The sequence below is a fragment of the Aythya fuligula genome, chromosome 10 (genome assembly GCF_009819795.1).
Source record: "Aythya fuligula isolate bAytFul2 chromosome 10, bAytFul2.pri, whole genome shotgun sequence".
NCBI classification, from domain to species: Eukaryota; Metazoa; Chordata; class Aves; order Anseriformes; family Anatidae; genus Aythya; species Aythya fuligula.
In genome coordinates, this window is record NC_045568.1 from 15,183,159 (window position 1) to 15,208,390 (window position 25,232).

Sequence of the window (25,232 nt, forward strand, 5' to 3'; positions counted from 1 at the left end):
CCCATAAGGGGAAGAACCATCCCTCTACAACCTCATCAGCCCTATAGATTTGGAGGGTTTGTCTCTGATCTACTGGCTTGCAAATAACTGAACATCACAGCAGAGAGCTGCTTCCCTGCGGAGGCTAAAAGGCCAGGCAGCACTTAGGGATTTATAGCCCAAAATTGTAGAAATGGTGACACCAGACACTTTTAAATAGCTTCAACTCCACGTGTTCCAGAAAGCACCAAAGACAGCCAGTAAATACTTCACCCCCGTTTCATAAGACAACCATGGTATAAACTGGGGAGACCGGTATCTTCCAAACCACGTAAAAGCCAGTGGATACGCTGGGAGAAATCATCCTTTAAATTTTTCCAGTCCCAGATTCAGTGCTGTGGTCATGTAACTACTGCTGTCCTCTGACAGCAAGTTCTGGACAGCAAACCACTGTGTACATACAGGGGTCTCTACACACAGCAAGCACACAGGCTCCTACTGCTCAACACAACCTTTCAGTGTCTCAAAGTACAGGTGCATCACCCACCTGGGAAGCCCAGCAGTGCCTTTCCTCCCACACATAACATATTCGAAAACTATTTGTGACAAGCAGCAGAGTTCCTGTGAAATCCCTCAGTCCCACCCCAAATACGGCCGGGTATGATTTGTCCTCAGGCACAGCCTGCAGCAGGAGCGCTAACACCAGCTCCACCTGCTCCGAGGGCAGCTCTCACGTGCCGCCTGGAAACTCAGTGCTGCCACTTGCAAACCTTTCAGGTGCCTGCAATTAAACAAGTAACAGCGACACAAAGCCCAGCCGACCACGCAGCACTAATGATGGATTTCATTTCACAGACTGCTCTCAAACCACTTCTCAGTAGAGTGAGCCTCTTCTCCACCTTAGTTATTTGTCCAAGTTATTTGTCAAACCAACTCCTGCCTGGCCCCGTCCAGCCCCAAAGGGACATCCTGACCATCTCTGGAAGTTTCCTAGCAGCAGCACGCTCCAGGCCTTGGTGAGCCAGAATCATCCATGGGGGAGTTAATAGGATTCATCGTTTTTTCTTTGAAAGCATTTATACCGCAGTAGGATTGTTGCAATCTGACAAAGCCTTTAAATAATGCAAACATCTAACAGAGCTTTTCTTAAAAAAAAAAAAAAAAAAAAAAAAAAAAAAAAAGCTTGCAATGATGACATTTTTATGGTAACCACATGGCTTCCAATACAAATCAGTTTAATTAATATGAGACTTCTAAATGCTGTTAATTAAGAAGAACGTGCAGGAGCCTTTTTTCTTTTTTAAAGGGTTATGTCTGACATGATCTAAGATCCCGAGCTATACTTTCCTTTTCTCTAGACATGACACATGAGATTGAGATAACATTGAACACATGGGCACACCACAAACTGAATGATCCTAAAAGTTGCCATCGCGTTAGAAACCATCAGCTTGGTAAGTGCGGCAGTAAATCTCCCCACAGCAAGCATTTGGGGCTTAAGCACACTCACATTTCAAAAATAGCCCCAAACCACTCTGACAATTTTAGGGTGTTTTTAAACCAGTATTGCCTTTCACAGTCTGGGTAAACAAAAAGAGCTGACCCTGAAAAATAAATCTGCCTCATGTACCATCAATTTTTAGTGCTATGAAGAAATGCTGGATTCTTCAGCGCTGTGTAGTATTTTTATGGATCATCAACACTGTACCGCAGGGCTGGGAGGGAAGCAGTGCACACACAGAAACCTCCTTGCCCTGGCTTGATTTCCCTTATCTTTGACCCATCTATTTTATCAAGTAATGGCCAGTATTGGACCCACTTCCATTCTGGCATTGCTCTCCTTAAAAACTCTGCAGCCCTGCTTTGCTGACCCCTCAGCTGGCGGTCTCCTTCAAGGCACCCTAGGAAGCCTCAGGACACGAGCTGCCAGCCCATTCATCCCCACACATGCCCACATGGCCAGCTCAGACAGCTCCCAGCACAGGTATAGACTTTGGTGATGGACTAAAATGCAGACGTGACCCAGCTCACATCCAGAGACAATGCTCACCCATGCAGAGAGGCACTCCTGAACACAGGGCTCCTGGCATTGACATTTTGAGAAATATGCCTTTCCCCCATAGTTCTGTAGCTATGCCTTGCTTGGAAAGCAGGGCTCGCACCACAAACCCTCTACATGACGTGCTGCAGCCTGTGGCTCTGTCAGGACCATCCAGCCTCGAATTTCCACGGGACTGCCCTGGGATGGGTCTGGTCAGTGAACACATTCCTTAAACCTGTGTCTGAACACAGGCTGCTTCCTTTCCAGAGGCCCACAGCTTCCTACAGCCCTGCAAAGAGCTCAGCCCTGCAGGTATCAGAGCAGCATACAGAGGCAGGAGCTGCAGCACAGTATGGGGAGGTCATTTTGAATGCCAGATTTAGCAGAATCTTTTATTGGCATGCAAGATGCCACCCCAGATCCTGGTGCTGAGAAAAGGCTTTAAAAAAGGGAAACAGCCTTTGAATATAAAAGACTTGAAAAGTATTACTCCAGGTTGGTTTTGCTGCCTTTCACAAAGCACAAAAAGCAAAGACAAAACCTGCTCTGTATATTTTTGAGATACTTTGAAAAGCAAGAGAGGCAGGCATGTTTTGTTCTTGCCTCATTCACTTGCATCATCTCAGCACCACGCTAGCGGGAGGGAGGATAGTGGGAGCCCACACTACGATGACAAATTTTGGAGACAAAACAACACATTCGGCACAAAGCTGTGTGCATGGTGCTACAGCAGATGGCTCCCTGCAGAGCCCTTACGAGGGGTTCGAGAAGGGGCCAGCATCAGGTCCATGGCTCAGGACAAGGAGCTGAAAAATAAACAGTGGGAAGCGTAGGGGATTTTACAGGCAGCTTGGTGCCTAGTGGATGTAGGTGTTTTTGAAAGTCCCAGGCAAAGCAATGTGCCTCGCAAGACACCAAGACACTAAACAGATGCTATAAAAGAAGATGGAATTTAAAATCCCTTGGCTAGCCTTTAGGATAAAGAAGATTTTCTATCAGGAAACCTATCAGTCCAAACAGACACTGCTCCAGAAAGCAGGAATACATCTCACTGACAGCATCCGAAGGTTTGGCTGCACAGCTATTTCTGTGCACGGAAAGGTATTTAATTTCTGTGTATCCATGGCTACTGGGAGACCATATGGCACGTGCTGACTCAGCACAGCGAGACGAGAACTCCTTCACACTTGGGTGTTTCTTGGCGTTGTTTTAATTCACGGGCTGGTGTCCGGCTCCCTTAGCCTCACCCCTTCTCTTCCTTTTCGGCACTTGCCCAGCTGAGCTGAGCCAGCCCCTGCTGTTGCCATCACTGTCACCGCAGGCACAAACTCTCCTCCAGCACGGGCTTCAAAGGCTCGCAGCAGGTTTTGCAGAGGGATGCAGAAGCTGTCGCGCTGCTGATGGCAATTTCCTCAGCAATAAGCTGTCTGACACCAAAGGCGAGAAAGCACAGCGAGCCTGCATGGCCTTTTACAGCCCCTTCCTCCAGCCAGTCACTGAGCTGTCTGCCCTCCATCGCCTTGCTCTGCCCCAGATGAGAGCCCAGAAAGTATCCTGTTCACCCCTTCTTGCTCTCAGGGGACAAAAGGAAGCAGAGAAACCATCACAGTTCACAATTTGTGCAAACACTCTGCTTTCATACCAGTTGCTCAACCCATTACTAGTATTTCACAGGCCACACATTCATCTCCTCGAAGCCTGCGGCCAAATTCCCTGCCATTTCAAATAGCTCAGGATTTTGCGTTCCAGGCTGATGGCAAACATTTTCAAGCACCACTTTTTAATGGGGCACAGATTCCAACTGAGGTTTTGCTAGTCTGCGCCAGCTGACACATACCAGCATAAAGGATCAGCTGCGAAAGCAGCCAAAAACTGCACAAACATCCAAAGCAGGAGAAAAATGGTAGAAAACCACGCAGAAGATCTGGCCTGCAGGAATAGTTGCAAAAGCAGGGCTAAAATGGTGAAAAATGGATAAATAACGCAGCACATCTTATCCCCGGACTCCTCCTCTCCATCCAGCATCTTTCTGACCCACAACTTTGAGGAAAGAAAAACACCACTGGGACTAAGCAGGACCCCAGTTGTACCCACTGGGAAAACAGGAGGTAATAAATAAATGCAAATGTAACAGCTCTTTCCTTTTTTCTCCCCCACTCAATGGATCCCTTTTTAGCACACTTTACCCCCGAACAGAGCCGCACATCCCTCTCTCAGCACTTACTCGGGCCGGTTGCATTCCCGTATGGCCGTCTTGATGCCACCGCCGCAGGTCCTCGAGCACGTCCCAAATGGGCTCCAGGTCCCCCAGGCTCCATCCACCACCGGCGCCTCTCGCTCCTTGGGCACACACATCCCAAAGCGGCAGTGCTGCGTGCAGAGAGATGGGGAAGGGTTGCATCACATTCCATTACTAGTTGGGTGCCAGAGACCAGCCCTGATGCCAAAACTCATAATGCAAGAACTATTTCACAGTGAAAAAAAATGAACTCATTTACTTGTTTTTGTCACCTTCCTTTTTTTTTTTTTGAAAGAAATCCAGGGTTTGTTTTTTAGAGTTATATAGCAGAGCAAACACACAGGGATGGCTTCAGGCAGTGATTTACAGGAGGAGGATTGAGGACAACAGCATCCACCAAATACTCCCTGTTTGCTGGTGCCGAACAGCACGGCAGCGCTCATGGCACTGGCGTTTGGAAAAGCTGCTTATCTGATTTCCTGAAGAGCAGCAGGAACCGCAGAGTGTCAGGAGAGGAGACAGACCACAGGGAAAAGAAGAGAAAAAATGCAAACCTCTCCACAGCTGCACAGAGCCCAGAGCAGAAGAGAGAAAGGAAATTTCTAAATCCAAAGGGCAAATTAAAAGTAGAAAAATGAATTTCTCAGTCCAAAGTACTTTTTTTTTTTTTTTAAACTCAGCCATAACACGGAACTTGCCAAAGCCTGGTCTGTGCTTGTGTTTTCCAGCTCTAACCCTTGTTTTCTTTTGTTTGGAAAAATGGTTTAAATTATCTCAGCAAGCCCCTGTCCCTGATTTTTTATGGTATTAATTGTGTTTCTTTGGGGTGTGTTTGCTAGCACAACTACAGAGACTTCTGGGCAGGCAATAACTAGAGGACAGCCACATTATGGTACTGCTGATCGAAATGGATGGATGGAGAAATGGCATTTCACTCTCACCGAGTAGTTCTTGTTAATGCAGATTGACACCCATGGACACGCCTCTCTGCTGGCAAATGCCTAAATCTCTGCAATTATATGAAGCCCAAACGTTGCTGATTGCTCACAGATTAGAAGAGGTTAGAGACTTAAAGGAGAAAACACGGAGATGCATCACTAAAATATTCCCTTGCAGTAATTCTCCACACCTGAAGATCTTCATGGCAAAGGGGCTGAATTTACTGATGTGCTGTGTTTATCTATCCCCTCCACTAACACCAGAACAAGGTTGCATCAAGACACACCACAAGCTCACCCCCTTTTAGACATCCTTACAAAGCACCTTAGGGAAAGCTATCTGGGAAAACAGAAAACGTAGGGGGCTGAAGAACAGGATGGGGGCCCCCATGTCAGTTCTGTGCAGGGACCAAGAGGTCCGATGGCTATCACCAGCGAACAGAAACACACGACATCAATACAGCAGAGCTGTCCCAGCAGAGAATTTCTTGCAGAAATGTTGATGCTCCCAGCTAAATATATAACCGCAGTCATGCTTGGCACCACTGACCCAGAGAAGACGACTGAATAGCTAACTAGTGAATGTGCACAGCCTTCGGACCGTGACATGACTTAGACGTCTCCCATCCCATGGTTGAGAATTAACCAGGAAATCACCTACATCTCTTGATTTTATTTAAAATTGGGGGTTTGAGGGTGATAGGAAACCAAGTGGGGGAAAAAAAAAAGAGCAGCTGTTTTAAATAAGCAGCAAGATTATCTTATGGAAACGCAATGGTGTTTCTTGGAACCACGCTGTGAATAGTCTGGCTGTGCAGCCTTCATGCCTTTTGTATTTTAAAAATAATTTCTATGTTGAATTACAACAGAAAACTAAAAAGTCTGCCAGGGTTCTCTTTCCTATGAGCTTACAGATCAGACAATGAAGAGAATAAAAGAGTTTTTGTCTGGAGCAAGTTCAAAATAACTTAAACGGACACAAAGTTGAACAGGAGAGCAATAGAAGGGACAGGAGACACTATAACAGACTTTCCTTTCCTTTGTCTTGCCACAGGAGTCCTAGATAATTCACCAAATCCAGCTCCCATCCACGGGCTGACTTTGGCTGAATAGATTAGCAGGGGGCAGACAAGTGCTGTGAAACTTCATGCATGCATAACATATATGCTACCTGCTGCCCAGAAGGCAGGAGACAGAAATGATTACTACTCGTCTACTCTTCTTTTACCATTCTTTAAACAAACCCAAAAACCGCAAGAGATAGAGGTCCGAGTTTATGACCCTCTTTATTTCCTTTCTTTGTGGCACGGTGATTTATTTCTTGCCTGTAACGCACCAGAGCTGTGAAATACTGTAAACCATTGTGGCTGGTATTCACCCAAACGCCAGGCTGAGCTTATTCCTTGGGCCAGCGGTATCAAATTCAGTGTCCTCACATGCAAAATATGCATAAGCTAACGCTCCCATGTTGTTTTAGTATACTTGATTTAAGAATAAATGCGGAGCCTGATTAAATCTACATCCCAGCAGTTTTAGCCAGACTTTTCTTAGCTATTCAGGCTCCCTCATTTCCAAAGATATCTCCATAAAAAAGGCATGGTATTTTCTCCATCTGCCAACCCATATATCATGGATTTTAAACATGCAGACTTGAAGTAAGGCATTAGTCAGCAAGCAGCAGTTTGATGGGGCTCCTGGCCACAGCAGAGCACCAAAATAGTGATTTATTCCAAGGAAAGGCACTCCAGACTCACACCTCAGCACTTTACAAGCCCAAGAAAACACTCAGGAGGAGAGAGTTGATGACAATCCAAACTTCGAGCTTGAATTAGATCAACACAGAGATATAAGAATTACTCCATAAAGCCTTTTTTGAGAGTACATTCAAACGCCTAAGCACGATTGGACTGTTATCCTTTCTTAAGAGCCCCTCTGCTCTCTGCTGGGAAGTTCAGGTCACATTTGTCTAAATTTGTCTAGCCTTGTCAGACTGGCTAAATTTGTGGAGTGAAATGTTTTCCCTTACATAGGCTTTAAGAGCCATGCAGATGTACACAGCCTCTCAGCTAATGCATGCTAACTCCAAGGAAGTGCTAACGTGCTGAACTGCAGATGCTTGAACAACACTCTGGTCCCTATCTGAGGGTAACAATGCTGGTCTGAAAAAAAACTGCAGCCCAGATTTTCAGCCTCAAAATAGTCATTTCTGAGCTTCCAGCAGTGACCAGCACTCACAAATGGAGAAGTTGAAGATACAAGGTCTAAAGTCAAGGAGACTCCAGGGATGCCTAAGTATTGGTGTGCCACTGGGTCCAAAGAGTATCACAGGAATAGGATTTCCAGACACAACTCTAAAGCACATTCTCAACAACAAAAGCAAAAGTGTTGACTGCTCTTTTCCATGAGAAAGGAAGGCAAATTGATACAGTGCCTGTTGCTTTGAATGAATTCAGTCAAGTTTTGTTGAACAAATGACTTCTCAGGCATATATATGCAGCAAAAGATTAATTCAAAAAAAAAAAAAAAAAAAAAAAAAAAAGATCTACAACCTTTGTTTGTTTTAGTTAGGATTAGAAAACTAGTTAGAATTTTTCTTCAAAATGTTCAGCAACTCAATTAAAAGAAAACAAAATTCCTCCCAGCTACTTTTCTTGAGATCTGGACAACTGAAAACTAAAAACTTATTCTAGAAGCCACAATACTAGTGGCTTCTAGCTAACATTGCACATAGAAAGTTTCTATGAATTACTGCCAAAACCGTTCCATACAGAAAATGTCAACCAGTTCTATATTTTACTCATAAGTTGTCAAGATGAGAAGCCAGTTGGCAAATTTACATTATGCAAAATTACTAATTACTCACATCAGATAGGAAATTTCTAATAAAAGCTTAAGGAAGTTTTACAAAAGTTTAATCAAGAGTTCATTCAAGGGCATTAAATTAAAAACTAACATAAGCACTCCAAAAAGAATACCTGCTTTAAACAAAGTTATATCAAGCAATTTTAATCACGTTATGAGGGGTAAAGTTGACTCCTGTGTACCAGGATTATGACACATGGAGCTGGCCCTGGGCTTCCACACTTGCAGGCAGAAGCTGTGCCCCATTCAGCCATCGGGATTAGGGACTGTGACAAACATGGGAGATGTACTACAAGGCAAAAACCACCAGGTGTTACAGACCTTTCCAGGCTCACATTCTGTCCCATCTGCCCAGGGTGTGTGCTGGGTACGACATCCTTTGTGCGCGCCATCAATGTTAATGCACCAAAGTCGCCGGCACTGCATCTGCTTAAGTTATTGAAAACATCAAAATATTAAATAAATTCTTCCCACGTGCCCTACTGGATAGAGAATCCTTTATGAAATTATCCCCCTAGGATTCATCATTAAATCAGAAGCTTGATGATAGCCTGATGGCTCATCCCACCCCTGCAGCCAGCAGAGCCAACAGCCAGCTGGTAGGAGCATCCTTCGCACCAGCCCCCTGCCCTCTTCACCCAACCCTGGGAGCCTTACTTTGCTCTGGCAACACCAGCAAGACCAAGGTGTGGAATTGCACTTACCATGTAGGGGCACACTTGGGATCCAGGTCCAAAAATTAACTCGCATTGCTTATTGACATCATAAATCAGCCCAGGAAGCTGCTGCGGCAAGGCGTAAGTTCTTGATGAAGGTTCATCAAGCAAACACTCCCCGTAACCAGTGCTGCAACACAGAGCAGAACAGCATCAAACAGGAGGTGATGAGACCAGAACCCACTGTTTTTCATCTGAGTTAGCCTTAGGGCAGACAGACACCACATTTACCCTATTTAACACACTACAACAACTGCTGTGGGCTCAAGCACAGGGGTGTAGGAGGCTGTTTACCCATTCACCACCCCCTCCTCACACTGTGCTAACAACCATCTACCATAACACAGCCAGCTACCCTGGCAAAAGCGTGTCTGAGCGTGCACAACCTGCACTTAGCTGCTGAGCAAGCACCGATACACATTTAAAAATAAAATCATTGATTAGCAGAAGCAGCACCCATGGGACAGAGCCCCTGGATTTGCCAGGACACCATCAAGGGTCTCGCTCTGTTCCCCACCACAAATTGTGGAAAGGCATCACAGCAAAATGGGTGATCACCATGCGTCAAACTGACCCGAGGGCTCCTTCAACAGTGTTTCCATGATGGACTAGTGCCAGGGCTTTCTCTTGACCTGTGGAGCAGAAAGGCAGATGCAATCTGCCTCCCAAAACACAGCTCCATATCTGGGCCACAGGGCTTGGAAAACTCACTCTTCAGGTTAGAGGAGAGCACGCATTCCTTAAAAGCAACATCCATGGGGGAAGACTTATTCCTCCCCTTAGAGAGGCCAGTCCTTGCCAGCTTATCACGAGGCTGAACTGGCAGGGACTAGATGCCAGGGCTGCATTCCTGCCCTATGTAAAGGATGCGTGCACACACAAATCCCTCTCATTTCCTCCAAGCTCTGCACACCAGGGTTTCAGATTAACTGATGAACCCTGTGGGACACATGCACATGTAAAAACAGCCCGACACACACAGATGTAAGGCCTTACTCCAGAAACTCAGTGATGTATTTCCTACTGCATTTTGACCACATCCAGGGATTGGTGTAGAAGTTCAGCGTTGGTGCCATAACGTGCTGTTGATTTTTTCCTCCATCTTCTTTGCACTTGTGATTGTCATCGTGTGGCATGTTAAACCTAAGAGAAACACAGCAGTGACAGCTTCAGTTGGATAAATGACAAAGTATCTAGTGTAGAAAGATCAACAGCACAAACTAAATATAAGCAAACTTGAGATTTTTCCACAGATAGGCTACTGGTAGGCATTACAGCATAAAAATAGATGATTCGTTTAGGGACATAGGGACCCTTTTTGGGGTAAGACACGACTTCAGCTGGGGCTTTCTTTTCAGCTGATGGGCTTGGTCCTGCAGGCTCTACTCTTACACTACCTTTGTAATAACGCAGCCTCTCTGGAATTGATCCAAAGAGCCAAGAGATGATTGGGGGAATAGGTCTGCAAAGGAGAGGGATGGCTTGAGCCCACGGACAACCAGAGCCTGAAGTCCCTCGTGTATGTAGGCAGTACCCTGTGTTGGCTGTATAACGGGCTGCACTGGGGATAGACTTGGCTCCTATACTTTCTTCTGCAGGTTTCCAAAATGCCATCGAGCATCAGTATCAGCACAAACCCACGTGAAGCTTGCAGCACATGACACGTTGAGGAATGTGGCAAATACGCAACGGAGACAGAACGGCTTAAACCACTTTGCTGTTTGAAGTGGAAAAGGGGAAATGACCCAGTGTGATCCTGCGCTCGAAGGCTGGGGAGTTTACATCCCATTAAGATTACCTCTGGTGAACCACCTTGCCACTCTGCTCCCTGCAAAAGAGCAAGGAGGCATTTCCTGCTCGGCTAACCCCTCTGGGGCAGCGTTAGCGAGGGAATTAGCCACAGGTTGGGTGTGGGGAAAGCCAAGCCTTGGGGGACTTTCTGTTGGGAAATCTCATGTAAATAAATACTACTGCGATTCAAAATAGAACGTTTCAGGCAGCCCTCTGTGCAGAAAAAGGGAGTTTAGGACAATGAGCGATCTGTGCCTGGGTACTCATCCATCCCACACCCACAGCTCCCGCTGCAAACCAGGTGGGAGGTGGTTTCAGACTGAGCCAGCTGCCTAAAAGGGCTGGGGACAAGGGACTATATGACCTAAAATGACTTCTCTTATTACTCATTCTCAAAATCAAAATGAGTTAAAATAAATTTCCATCGGAAGAGGTGAATCTTCAATGATGGCATCTCTTCAGGGCATGTCAGTAGCATGAGATTCAGTAGCATGAGATTTACCTTGGCAAAACGGCTCAGCAGGTGGGTCGGGCTCGTTTATGCATACCAACCAACTGCCACATACCCTGGGTAACTCCCCTCTTTCCTGCAGCTGCTGGCTGCCCCCAGCAGCCCCATGTACTGTTGAGGTGGCAGGCTGGACACCTGCTCTCGGAGACTTCAGTCCCAAAGGCCAGGTGAGATGTGCCCCTGTCCCTTGCCTTCATCCTCCCCGCAGTACCTTAGGATATTTCGTTAGCTTTCCCCCCCAGCTTGGGGTACCGTCACTCATCCGCCCCAAAACATGGATCTGATGTTTTTGCTGCTCTTGGATAAACTCCACAGCACTCCACCGCCTCCAAGTCACACCACAGCTTAATCCTCCTCGGTGGTATGCCTTCTACCCAAGTATATTTATCTCCCCTCAAATAATTCAGCTCAGCAGGTACTGAGTCCTAGCCTGGCTGGCAAGTCCCAGCTAGCATAAATCTCAATCTATTTAAATGTAAATGTATTTACATAAAACATACACATGGCCAAGTTCATGTGCTATTGTGAACGCAGTGCTCAGTCCATTATCTTCACTAATTGAACAGCTCCTGTAGGGGTCACAGACAGTACCCAGCTCTGCCAGACCTAGGAGAGAACAAAGAGGTGTACAATAGAAAAGGAAGCGTCACCCGTAGTTTAGCACAGGCAACTAACATTGTCACTACAAAAAAAAAAAAAAAAGTTTTTAAATGACAAAGAAAAGGTTTTCCTTACCCAGAGTATCACACTTGTCGTGCGCTCTACAAATGTCCTGTCTGAAAGCAGAACAGACCTGACATGTTAGTTTTCAGTGCAGCAGTGAGATGAAGTACAAGCACAATAACAAAAACATCCACAAGCACTTCTTGCTCCTCCAGCGGGCCTTCTCGTGCTGCTTTGCCACATTGCCCAGTCAGAGCCCGACCCAACCAGGGGGTTTCACACACGTTGATACCCTGGGCAGTCCTGAACCCAAGTCATCTACTGCCATGGGGGACACGTTATCCCAGTTCTGCTTGTAGTTACACTACTTCAACAACTGCATGTGATTATACCCACATCAAACTGAATGTTTTGCACAGCTACAGATGTTACGTGCTCACAGCCTCTGACACACGACTGGCCATGGTCTTCATGAGAACATCCACCATACCTGGTGACAAGGACGGCTGTGTCGTGCTGAAGGTGACTTCCTTCGGGGTGGTTCTGGGATTGCTGCCACTGGCAGAAGTTTTTTAATGTTGTCTGGGCATTGTAAGATATTGCAGGACCATCCTAAAAAGCAATACACATAAAAGCAGGTATTTAGTTATTCATCTCAAGGCTTGCTACAAATGTCACTGTCAAACAGATGGAGAAGAAAAACACTTCCTTTACCTGTTCGTTATGTATCACGACCAATTTCACAATAACAATATTAATTAAATTTCCAATGCTTGGGTCTTTGTAGATAGAAGCCACCTGTTTTAAGAAGAAACAGAATTATTCAAGGAAACAAATAAGACAACACTTGCATATTTTTCATTTTGCAACCTTTTTTCTCCTGAGCCACTCTTCCGCCCTGCTCTGTGCTCTGATGCTACCTGGCCCTGTATGTACCCACGAACTCACTGCACACCTTGCAGAGACCTCCTGCCAGCAGCACGACATTATATGGAACAAGCCACTGATATTGCAGATACCCAACGCTTCCCTTTGCTTTACCACATCACCAAATTACAGGATCATTCTGCTCCAACACCCAATGACCGCTGACCATGACTGTCAAGAGCAGCTTATTCTCTCAAGTGCCTCATTTTGACACGGACAATTTTAGACCACAATATCCAGGGTGCTTCTGCACTCAAACAGGATGAGAATCCCTGCAATGACATGACCAGGTTGGATGCTCCCTTCCAGTCACCATGTATCCATAGAGCTGCCTGTCCAGGGATTGCCCAACTGCATCCTACTACCAGCAGCTACTAAAATGCTTGTCCTCAGCCTGGAAAGCCAGCCCGAGCACTGTTCTGAGGACCAAAGTGATCGCCATCTCTTTCTCCTTTAACAGCAAGGGAAGCCACGCAAGCGCATAACCTACTAGCATCCATCCCTAGGAAGGCTCAGTCCTCAAAGCACATTTTTAATTTAGCTGCTATTTGATGTGAGCCTAAAAAAGGAGTACAATCTGTAGGTTAAAGGGAGAGGTGTGGGAAGGGTTAGGAAATGTGATTGGTCTGAGAAGGAAGAAGACTCCAAGTGATGCTTTCCAGCCAAGCTCTACCAAACTTTACATTACACCCAGCTGAGGCAAACTGATGGTATTCACATGGCAGAAAAGAAGTTCTTTGGCCACCAGGGGTGAACCCACTCCCCGCAGCTGCATACTCACTATTGACATCAACGTTAAGACATAGTGCTGTAGATTGGCTCCATGGTAGGCGACCATCCTGCTGTCAGCCACCACCATCACTTCCACAAACCGAGGGTAGGAGAGAAACCGCTTTGTTCTTCTGTGGCTCTTCTTTTCACTGATAGTCCCGGTCTTGTTGCTATCCGCAGAAAATGAATTCACTTCCAGGCTGTGCTTTAACATCTCCACGTCGGATAATATGCTGCTGTCTACCCACTGCTTTCTCCAGTGTTTCCGCTTGTTCTTTTTGTGACTATGTTCATGATCTACAATTAAAAAGCAGACACATAAAGTACATTCTGGAGTGAGTAGAGTTAATATCCCAAGCATCATGTCAAAATACCTATTGACTTCAACCAAGATGTAGTAGGCTTGCTCTAAACAGATAACCAAAAGAGAAGCCTTGTGTGGAAGCCTACCACATAATCCAATGTCTTTAATTCTTAAAGACTGAAGCCAATGACACTTCGGGTAAGGGCTCTCCAGCTGTAGGAGCATCCCGTGGCCGTGCAGGAGGCCCCGAGCAGGAGGCTGCAGCGGCTCCGCTCGTCCCAAGCCCGGTGAGGGTAATTAGCCAACGCAGCGGCAGCGTGAGGATTCTGGGCACGTCCAAGGTGGCCAGGAAACCACAGGAAACAAAGGTCCAAATCCTGTATTTCTAACTCAGGCATGAAGGACAGCAGGATTTGGCCTTCATAGTGAAGCAATTATATATGATTTATTTCTGTCTCTAACAATAACATGGCTGGGCTTCAATTCCCCCCCTCCCTTTATTATTCTGTGCTACAGGAATGGTAAAGGTCATCTAATAGCCAGCTGCCACTGGCTAAAGAATAGAATTCAGGAAGTTTCACATATACTGCTTTTGATATTCAATTAGGCCAAACATAAAAGCAGCCTGAAAATATACTCCATGCTGACACAAAGACGGCAAAGCGAAGAGGGAGAACAGGCAAATAAAACATATGGAACGTGTACAATTAAGATTTACCATCTGATTAGTATGTAATTATAGCATTACTTAAATATAAGAGCAAAATCAGTCTTATTTGATGCCACTTAATTTTTAATCATTTCATCATAGGAAGTTGCTAATTGAATGTGATTCATCCACGAGAGTCTGTTCGCTTCTGCATTTAATATAAAGCCAGATCTGAACTACTCATCTAAGACTCCAGGCTACAACCCTCATGGTCTTTGTAGCTTTAGTTTAATTTAGTCATGCTGGTGAAAAATATCACATTTCCTTATCTGACCCAGTGAGTAGGTTAGAGGAAGCATAATATTAGGGAACAAAGGAATATTCAATGCTCAAACAAGATTTAAACGATAAGAAACTTCTTAGCTATTTCTCATGTGTGGTTTCCTCCTAGGATATTTGGTAATAATTTCCAAAAAAAGAAATATGAAATATATTCTCTAACATCAAGGCAGGCAAAGGGGTTGGCCAGCATCTAGCCATCTGAAAAATACTGTTTTTCCCCCACATGTACATAGGCAATGGATTATTTAAGAATTAAATTCCGTTTACTCTGCACTACCTAAGCCCTGTGAATTCCCCTTTCTTGATACAGTCCAGACCACCTTAATACAGCGGAGAGTCCACAGTTATTTGAGTAAGAATTCGAGAAAGCCAATGGCATTTGTGGTTATAATTGGATTGCCCTAGTTCCTCTGCACTAATCAATGCCGTTGTGCTGGCAAGGTTGTGCTCTCATGCTGGCACGGCTTCGTGGGCAACCGTGACATTATCCCGACTTGTGCAGTGCCAGTCAGCGCAGGGAGCCAACCGTGCATACAAATAACTTAAAGGTGAGAAGACGACCAGACGGTGGAGAAAGTGCTAACCTCAGCCCTTCACCCAGTCCCCCGCACGCTACGGGGCTCCTCTCTGCACCCGTGGCTGGTCACTTAAATTTCCATATTAAATTACTGACTTCCAGAGGGATTGGCCACTCGAGGAAAAACACACTGAGAGATGCTCAACAAGGGGGCTGCAGCGAGGCTGGAGGTAGGGCTGCCATGTGAAGGATTGTGAAAGAGGGAAGTGTAAAGGATTCTTTGAAGTGACACCCATTACCTTGTAGGTACTTAAATTAATTTTTATTTACCAGGCTTGTGTTGCTCAGGAAAAACAGGAAAAAACACCTTTTTTTTTCCCTGTTACACAGGTCTCACGGTACTTCCTCTCTCCAACACACAGCTCATCCCTTCAAAGCCCAACATATTTTTTCCCACGTATGAAGTCACTCCAACACTTACAGCATGATATCTGGACACCGGTCACGCACAGTATGTTTGCCAACCTAGTTACTGTAAAACCAAGCTCAAGCGAGTGGGGATACATTTCATGTCAAGCCCCTCCTGGACTTTGATAGTAGTGAGCTGTTATCTTCACCCATCTTGCGTGTAACTACACTCAGAGATGGTGCACATTCACCTGTAAAAGATTAAACACTAATGGCAGTGTACTGCTCTCAACCCATGCATGAAAACTCCCACCAGCCTTGCTGGGAGTCGCACCCAGGGACTGCCAGCACTCTGCTGTTGCTCTCTCTCATACTGTGTTATGATGGCCACAACACAACAGAAACACTTTTACTCAATGGTGTGTCCTACTCCTACTGCAGTTTAATTAAACACAAGTGAAAAACTCACATCATACAAGAAAACTGTAGTCTTATACCACCAGCTTCCATTACAACACCAAACACCAAAAAAAGGTGTGATATTTTTCCACATGCTTTTGCACTTTTTTTCCCCCCCTATCATGTTAATATATTAACAGAAATCAGGAAGCAAAATGGTCTGCTTGGCAAGCTCTCAATCTCTGCAAATGACCTGAAAAACATCTACCTACACACGGCAATAATTGGATGGGTTTAAGTACCAAAACATTTTCCTTAATTTGCAGAAAAAACAAAACCCCAACGAGTAGACAAACACTTCAAAACCACGCAAGCTGCAGATCAATAATTCAAGTACTAGGTTAATCTATGCACTGATTCAACAGTTAATATTCATTTATGAGATGGCTAAAAGGCTGCTGGAGTAATGCCCGTTTTATTGCTTGCTTTACTAAGACAATACATGGTAGTCATACCATCTCTAGACAGGTGCATGATCTCTCTTTTTTTTGTTTGTTTATTTGGTTTATTTTTTATTTTTTATTTTATTTTTTGCTACGTGAAACTTAAAAAAGAGGTCTGATCCTGTGATATTCACTGTGACAGGGATATTCCTTCCCTGATGGCATCTTCCAACACATGCTGCTCGTGCTTGCTTAAGATGCCTCAGCCCTGAGCCCATTGAGCTGATTTATGGACGAATCCTGGTGATTAATGGAGTATCCCAAGGGAGAATCAGGCCCTCCACGAGCACTTTGCATGCATGAAAGGGTGACAGGGCAGAGCCAGGGACTGCTTTTGAAATAGTAGCTATTGTTATGCTAAAACCAAAAATTAAAAGAAAGGGCGATCGCTTATCCCAACAGTTCTAATCCTTTCCATTTCTGCATTAACTTGTCCTTGGAATAGAAAGCAATTTGCACAATTAAATAAGACATGTGACAATGAAAGCAATTCCAGTTCAGCTCCAAGTTCATGAGAGCTGTACATAGCAGGGGAAAAATAAAAGGAGAAAAAGCAGGAGAGGGAAAAAAATGTCTATTTCTAGAGCTAATAACATTAATGACCTCTCCCTGCTAGAAAAGGAGCATGGTCCTTTCAAATCAGCTTACTCTTGTGAGTTTTCTGAGCCTGTGACCTAGAATTTTTAACACGAAGTTTGCTACCCTGTGACTGGCCCAGAACACTCCTAGAACTGCTCTGATCCAGCCCTGCAGATGATAACACCCTAGTTTGGGAGTTAATTATTTATTGCACACCTTCATAAAGCAGATCAAAATTCAATGGAGCTCCCTGAGGGCAGCATGTGCCCTGTCTCCCCTGGCTCCAGCACAACCACAACAGCAAACCCTGCCCCGATGCCTTGGTACAAGCTCTGGCTACAGTCAGCTTGCCCAAATTTGCTGCCTGTAGCATTTACAGCTGCTGAAGCAGCTGCCACCCCTGGAAAGGAGATGCAAGAGGCAAAACTGATTTTCTGCATGCAGAGGTCAAGAGCGGATGACATCCAACCATGCTCTTCTTGCCAAGAAATGGGATGGAAACTGCCTCCTTGTGAGGTCCCCCACAGGTCCTGAACTGGACCAAGGGACTTTTCTAGCCCTGGGTCTGCAATATAAGTAGGAGCTCCGTTTTCATTCTATATCAATACATTATATATCTCTATCTATAGATTTATCTACAAATACATCTCAGATGAATTTATAGGTGGACAAACGCTCATTTCTGTTACCATGGGCACGTTGCTGGAGGCAGGAAGCCCACACTTACACCAGCACAACCCAGAGCAGAACACCCTTTGCTGCTGGCAGCTTGTCGCTCTGGATTGCCCCTTGGCTTTGCATCCAGAGCTGCTGTCACCAGCAGAAAAGGAAAGTAGCTTTTACTGGTAGAGGTGAGATTAATGACCTGCACTAGGAGAGAAATGAAGGGTCCAGGTCAGCCAGGATCCACAGAGAAGGGCAGTCTGCACTAAGGGTGAAAATGAAAATTTCCTTAACTTTTCTAATCCCCAAACCAGAAAGTGCTCAAATGCAAATTAATCTGAACCACATAACTGCCAGAAATCAACCGGAGTTTCAAACTTCATGAGCGAGAGCTGGACAAAACCACATGAATCAAACTTTTATGGCTGGAACTAATGAAAATGCAGTAAAATATCAGACCTTTCATAGGTGCCATTATTAGAGCAACGAAGGAGGGAAGTTTTAATTTTCCACGTTCATACTTCCCTTCAATTAGGAAATAACCTTGGAACAGAAGAGCTCCCTCTGAGCCTCTTCCAGAAGAATCAAAATATTGACCTTCAAAACTAAATTTTTTCTTTGCTGTTAAGAGAAACGTTTGCTTGCTACCCAAGCATACCTGCTTGCTAATTTCCTTCCCCTCCTTCCCTTTGAATTTCACACTTACACTACTAAGTGGCTTCCTAGGTGCCCGACTGGAGCCAAGCCAAGCTCCTTGGAAGGGCCCGTGCCCAGGAGCACCTGGGGCTGCAGTCAGTGCCCGCTTCCAGCCCACAGCACGCAATTTGAAAGACCATCAAGCAATGGAGCAGTCCCATAAGCTGTTTCGATGAAGCACCGGTGATGGCAGAAGGAGCAGCCCCATCTCCCTTCACCCTCCGCATCTTCATCCTTGGAGGTGTCAGGGCTCAATGAGGCAGAACTGAGCCAAGGCTGGCTGTGCAGCGCTGCCAAGTCCTGCTCAAACCAAGCAGGATGCTGATGGAGGTGAAGTCCAGGCATCCTCCAAAGGGCATTTCTGCAAGTCTGGGATCCTACTCATCTCCCAGATGCCCTCTGTCTTCTCTCCTCTCAGTGTCCCCTTGAGCTCGCAGCCGTCCTGAACTTCTCCATCGCTATGGCTCTTAGCTCCAAAGACGCACCAATTATGCTCCTCTCCCCACAAAAATTCATGCCTTTTCTACAAAACCCTCAACTTCAACTGCCCAGCACATGAAAACTTTTTCTAGCTCCTCACCATGTGAAAGAGCAGCCCCTCCAGCCCACCCTCAGCCCTGCTAAGGGACCACACGCTGCAGAGGAGGCCAGGAGACTTCAGCAGAGATGCTGAACCCACCTCCACCTCTCAGCTGGATCCTGCCTTTTGTCCTGCTGCTTGAACCAGACAGCTTGAGAACCACGGGCTCGCAGTTAGCACCAATCAACTTCCCGTTGAAAGAAAAATATTCGCTGTTTTTACACCATCTGAGCACCAAAGACCACACGTACTCTAGACATTTCCTTTCCCAATGATGCATGAGAGGATGCATTCCAGCTTTAAAGAACTTTTCTCTGCCTAAGGTAAAAACTTGTATGTGAAAGCAATCAATTTTGCACAGCAGACAGAAACTAGATTAATGAACAAAACAATAAATTGCCTTTTTAAGGCACATGCGAGTTAAGTATGTGGGGGAAAATGGTTCAAGATCGTCTTACAGACAAAATAATTAAATAACTGCATCACACAACTGCAAGGCACAAAAGCATCATTGAACTGATAGAGAATTGGTTTACAGGATGGCTGACAAAGTTACAGTGCTGAAAATCACCTGTACCAGTTCCATAACCCACAGGTTTGGAAGGAAAAATAAACTGACCCTGCAGAATGACTAGAAAAAAAAAAAAAAAAAAAAAAAAAAACCATTGAAAAATACTCTTAGAAATCACCCTGACACTAAGCCCAGTGTTTTATCAGTGAGAAGACACTTATCTCAGCCAGGCTGTGGGTCAGACCAGTACATACCACAGCCACGGAAACACAACCAGTGGCATTTCAGCCTGCCAGGAGACCAGTCATGGCCAGTGATGCCACACCAGAAGAGCTGAATGAATGAGACCACAAGCAGACCATTAGAGAAGAGACTCTCCTGCATCACTCTGAATAAACATTTCCTGTTTGGTGGCTGCAGCAGCAAAACAAAGATTTCAAAGCTGCCTTTGCCAGGCTTAAGAGGTTGAAACAAAGCCATGGTGACTGACAACTCATTTACACATATTACAATGGTTGTTGCAAAAACGACTTGGTGCAAAGATGTTTTCTTGTTTTGATTTACCAAGTCAGTACAGCTTTGTGATTCATGCAGGCAGCAGAGACCCCACAGCAGTAATTAATTACACATCGTGGACGTTGCCACTTTGAACGTGCACAATACATGATGTTTTCCGTCTCCAGCATCCTCCAAAACCTGCCTGAATGATGCTACTGTATCTGGGAAGGTGACAAACACGTGGAAAGCCTACAGCACATCAACACAGCGGGACCAAACGTCACTTCAGACAGCCAGATCAGTCATTCACTAAGGACATGGCTTCTCCAGTGGACTGACACCCTAGGCAGACCGTGTTCCTGTGGTCACAAACACTCCACCACTGAGAAAACTATTGCTAGCTTTATGACCTGCCCCTAATTTTGCATCAGGAGAGGAGCAACCTAGTATTGTATGCTTGCCCTGGAGACGACAGGATCATTAGGATGCCAGCATGTTATTCACACATGTCCAGCAATACCCCAGACTGAAGTATTCCCACACCAACTGGAAACAACACCGAGACCACCACGCATCTTTGTGCTGGCGCTCTGTAAAAGATGAAAGGAAATATCTCACCAGAAAGAGAGAAACTTTCTCTAAATATAACTCCATTCATTTACCACATCTAAAACCAAAACTCACTCAATAATAATTTGTTTAGTCCCAGTGTTGGTCTTTAACCATTACAGAATTAACCTTTCTTGCCAGGTGGATCTTTGACATATTTTCAGTGCTGAGAGTCACAACAAAACGCATGCACCTTGCTTCCAACACTCAGAAATTTTCACACAAAACCGCAATTATGGGATCTGCATCAGTGTAGGTAATCCAATTTTTTAAACCAAAGTCTGCCTAAAAACTTACTTCACTTGCCAACACCACAGCGAGATAACACAAACATTGCAGCCCTATCCCTTTCCCAAGTCAGTATGGGAAAAGCTCGTGTCGGACATCCCAGGCCCATCTGATCAGTACTAGTTGGCTGTTGCTGCACTATTACCTCAATGGGAGGCCAGAAATAGAATTAATTACATTAGCATACAGGATCCGTGACGTAACTCTCTCATTTGCTGTTTTCGGGAGGGAAGGAAACCTGAAATAATTACTCGCTGGCTATAAATTACAATCCGCTTCCTTACAATGAAAAACTTTTCTGAGGGAAAGAACGAAGTCAATGCATTACCCTGAAGCCAAAAGCAAAGCTGACAGCTTAAACAGACTTCTGAAAGAGCTCAAGGATCACTCAACCTGGAAGCAAAGGCTTAGGAAAACCTCCCCGCAGCTCTTCTGCAGCCCCACAGTTACGTGAGACCCAGCAGTACAGAGATTGCCTGAAGACCTGCCTGGAAACCAGACACCTACAACACGAAATACCACCGGATTAAAGACTTGAAAACCAAAACAAGAACATGGTTGGAGGCAAGACAAACAGTCCAAAAGAAATAACAAAAAATGTGAAGCAGCTTTACCCAACAGTGTGATGCAAAGCATCCAGGGCTTCATGACTCAGAGGAGTGTCAACATTGAGTCCCGTGGCAAAGGCATTCAAAGTTTGTGCCTCAAAACTTCTGAAAAATCATTATATAATGCAAATAAATGGTCTGTAGAACGGGTATGAGATTTTCTACCACTGTTCTCCAGTGGTGCTGTTTCGAACTGTGGGCGCGCACCTCAGAGTTGAGCATGGACAGGACCAAGAGCTCACAGCAAGAGACAGTGTTATATGGAAAGGGACAAAGCCAGGCGTTAGCCACAGCATCCAACTCCCACCACATCCCTCTTGGGTCCCTCCAGTCACAGCACAAGCGGCACAGTTACAAACCCACATCCTTGCACCCTCCACCAGGCCACCCCTTCCCATCACATGGGGATGCAGTGGCAGGACCACCTCCTGCTTGCAGCACAGATCCACCGCTGTTTTCCCACACAGCTGGGTGGCACAGGAGAGAGACAACAACCACCTCCAGGGCTGAGCGGGCAGGTGCTAATTAGCACATGGGAACAGGATTGCAATCATGGAGCTGGCAGCACCAGGCACCGGATTGCTCAAGACACAGGGCGGCACCCCTCTGCTCTGGTGACTTCCCAGCGCCGTGCTCAGTGGTAAAAGTTGTTAAAGTTACTACGAAAGGGTAATCTATTACGAATTACTCATTAATGCAACTAGGAAATTAGTGACATATTACTGATTATGCCTGTGTCACGCTAGCTCAGCCACAGGACCTGGTTCCCACTGCCAATTTGTCTTGTGCCTATTACAGCCACTTTCCCAACACTACTCACACACACTGAGCTTCTTTTCCACCTCCTTGCTCAAACAAGTACATGGGCCGTGACTTTTCAGAGCTGTCATGCCTGCTGCAGGAGCCAGAGAGCAAGGTGCTGCCTCCTGAGCTATAACACCTTGCAGCTAAATGCCCAGATGCAAATCTGAGCCCCTTCTGCACTCATGCAAATAAAACACTGCAAGAGCGAGGAAGGCCAGGAGCTGGGCACCCCTCTGCAAGACCAAACCTTGGGGGTTTCACGCGGAATCCAATGGGAAGGTCTCATCAGGCTGCTCCTGGCAGGAGGTCAGGCCAGCCTCCCGACAGCATCCACATCACCCCAGGATGCAGCTCCGTGCCTTTTATCATCCCAGTCAGATGGTTCCTCTGCAGGACTCAGGAAAGCCCTGCTCTCCAGCTACGCAATGAGCAACTTCCTCCGCTTTCTTTTTTAGGAGCTGAATATCTTTTCTCTTCCTCCTCCACCTCAAAAGAACAGATATTAATAATATGGATCGGAAGAGCTTGCTATCGTGAAGCAATGGGTGGTAGCGGCGCTGCACCTAGTGACATCACGCAGGCTGCCTGGCCAAGTCTTCATCCCGTCAGGGCTATTCAGTAATACACAGCTAATTATTCCGCCAGATCCTCGGCCAGATGACAAATTGATTCACGGTAGTAACTAAAAGAAGGGAAGGAGGAGAAATTGCACCATTTCCTATGCCTGAAACTACATTACCCGTTGCCCCAAGGAAAACTTTTGACAAAAGTTTTTATTGCAGCTGTTGAACTATACACCAGACGGCTGAAGTGCACTGCCAGGAGACCCCAGTGGTGTGCTACACAAGTTTATATGCAGAGCACAGCTTGCATTTGAGATCCATCAGCATCCAGAGGAGAAAGATTTTTTTTTTCCAAAACATCTGCAGTGTCTTGTGTATAGGGTACCTAAATAATTATCAGAAACTGCTAATTAAAAGTTAACAAAAATCAAGCACCTGTTTCTCCACGTTGACCTGACGATGCTGAAAACTAAAAGCAATGCAAGGGAGGCTGCTGGAAATGAAAGCTTTTACTCTATCAGTCAGCTCACAAGGGACACTTTTTCTGAATTCCACCAGAAGTCTATAATTACATCATCACGGCAAGGGCACACAGTATGCCGCTTATTAATCATTTCCAGGAAGAACACTATCAGAAGGCAATTCTTAATAGCACCACTGCCTGGCAAGGCGCTCTCCCTTGCTCACTGCAGGGTGGGTACTTAAGACTTCCCTCGCGTGAATTTCCTCTTTGAGCAAATTAAGATCTCTGCCAGGAAAAGCCTGCAATGCAAACACACCTTTTCACACGTTGCTCTGACAAAAGGCTGGGTTCACACAACGCCCTACAGCGATACCAAACTCTCACAAAACCTTTCTTCTCTGCTAGAAGTGACAGACACATCCCATCCGAAAGTGCTAGAGAACTGCAAGAGCTTGTGTTTTCCCCCCTGCTCCCAAGGCACACGAGATACCTTCTCTCTACCAGCCACTGTCTACACTACACTTGCTCCTTAAATGAAGTGACCAAGACTTGTCCACCACACATGTATGACCAAAGCAGCATTCCCTTTCAGGAACAGGGACAACAGTACAAGGGGAGGAACAGATGGAGGGAAAGCAAGGTGATCATGGCCACCTGGAACCTACTCCTGCATTTGAGAGGCAAGACCTCCTCCTTCCACTACAGGACGGAGCTGAAAACAGATAAAGAAAACAAAGACAAGCAAGAGGCAAAGTTTGCTGGAAAAGAGAGGAACATGGGTACATGTATGTTATACCATTTATTGAATATTATTATCATGAATCATGATCCAGAAGAATAATGGAAGCTACAAGACAAATGGGGTGAAATACAATGGACTACACAGAGTCAAGTCCACAAACAATTGTCAGAGCCCTCCCAGCTACCTTTGGTTCAATGAGTCCTGTGATCTGCTGCTCCATTCCTCCAAGGGCTACTGATGAATTGTGCCAGATTCCGGGTTTCTTTCCAACTGTTCTGAGTCTCCTGCATCTGATCTCAAAGAAGGGAGCAGAAACAGCTGGAAGAGAGAAACCAGAATGGCATAGTCCAGCAGCAACCCTTGGAAGAACAGACAAAAACAGCCTTGTGAGAGGCACCATGGTCCCCCAGCACACACGTTTGTATGTGGACGCATATCCACACGTCTTCTAGGAGAAGAAGCACGTTCCTAGTGCATCAGCTCTACACTGTCACAAAGCACCAGAGCTTCTGACTTAGCTGAACCACCGACAGCTCAACAGCATGGCCACGATCCACAGTCACGGGTGCCAAATGAGTCACACGTGCTAAATGCAGGCCAAGTTTGGCACCACACTTCTCCTCCGGTGGTACTCTTACTCCCCAAGCAGCTCCACCTGCTCTGCAGCACGTGGGCAGCTCTCAGCCCACGCAAGGGAAGGCAGTCAAGGTCTACTCTGTTTAGGCTCTAAAGCTCCTGTGGATCTAGCTTCAGGCCAAAGGAAGAGGGAGAAACAGCAGGTGAAACAGGAGACCAAAGGAGCGAGCTTCTTCAGAGGGAACTTGGGTATTTGCTGCCAAAGGAGAGGATTAGTTGTGAAAATCAGGAAGTCAACGAGGCAGGGAGCAGCAGGAGGCCACTGCAGATAATAGGGACAGTAGGAGCAAGGCTATTGCTCACCAAGGCACGTGAAGGGGAGATGAAAAGGCTTGTGCTCTTTCATATGTGCAAAGACTAGAAAGAGGGAGCGAAGAGGTCAGGAGACGGTGCTGGTGGAGGAAGGGCCATAAGGAGAAAAAGAGCCTTTGA

At 45.8% G+C, this 25,232-nt stretch overlaps 1 protein-coding gene across 3 annotated transcripts in view; it reads right to left on the minus strand.

Moving 5' to 3' along the window:
• The window catches only part of ADAMTS9 (ADAM metallopeptidase with thrombospondin type 1 motif 9), a 75,563-nt gene that overhangs the window by 47,574 nt on the left and 2,757 nt on the right, over positions 1 to 25,232 (minus strand). For 2 of the 3 annotated variants that reach the window (XM_032193889.1, XM_032193890.1), the window contains exons 4-12: positions 13,449 to 13,735; positions 12,455 to 12,538; positions 12,231 to 12,352; positions 11,813 to 11,853; positions 11,578 to 11,683; positions 9,772 to 9,918; positions 8,764 to 8,905; positions 8,381 to 8,488; positions 4,245 to 4,390 (exon numbers count right to left, since the gene is read on the minus strand). In XM_032193889.1, the coding sequence (XP_032049780.1) occupies positions 4,245 to 4,390; positions 8,381 to 8,488; positions 8,764 to 8,905; positions 9,772 to 9,918; positions 11,578 to 11,683; positions 11,813 to 11,853; positions 12,231 to 12,352; positions 12,455 to 12,538; positions 13,449 to 13,735 (1,183 nt within the window). The remainder of the gene's footprint in view (positions 1 to 4,244; positions 4,391 to 8,380; positions 8,489 to 8,763; positions 8,906 to 9,771; positions 9,919 to 11,577; positions 11,684 to 11,812; positions 11,854 to 12,230; positions 12,353 to 12,454; positions 12,539 to 13,448; positions 13,736 to 25,232) is intronic. The other variant, XM_032193888.1, reaches the window with a different exon arrangement.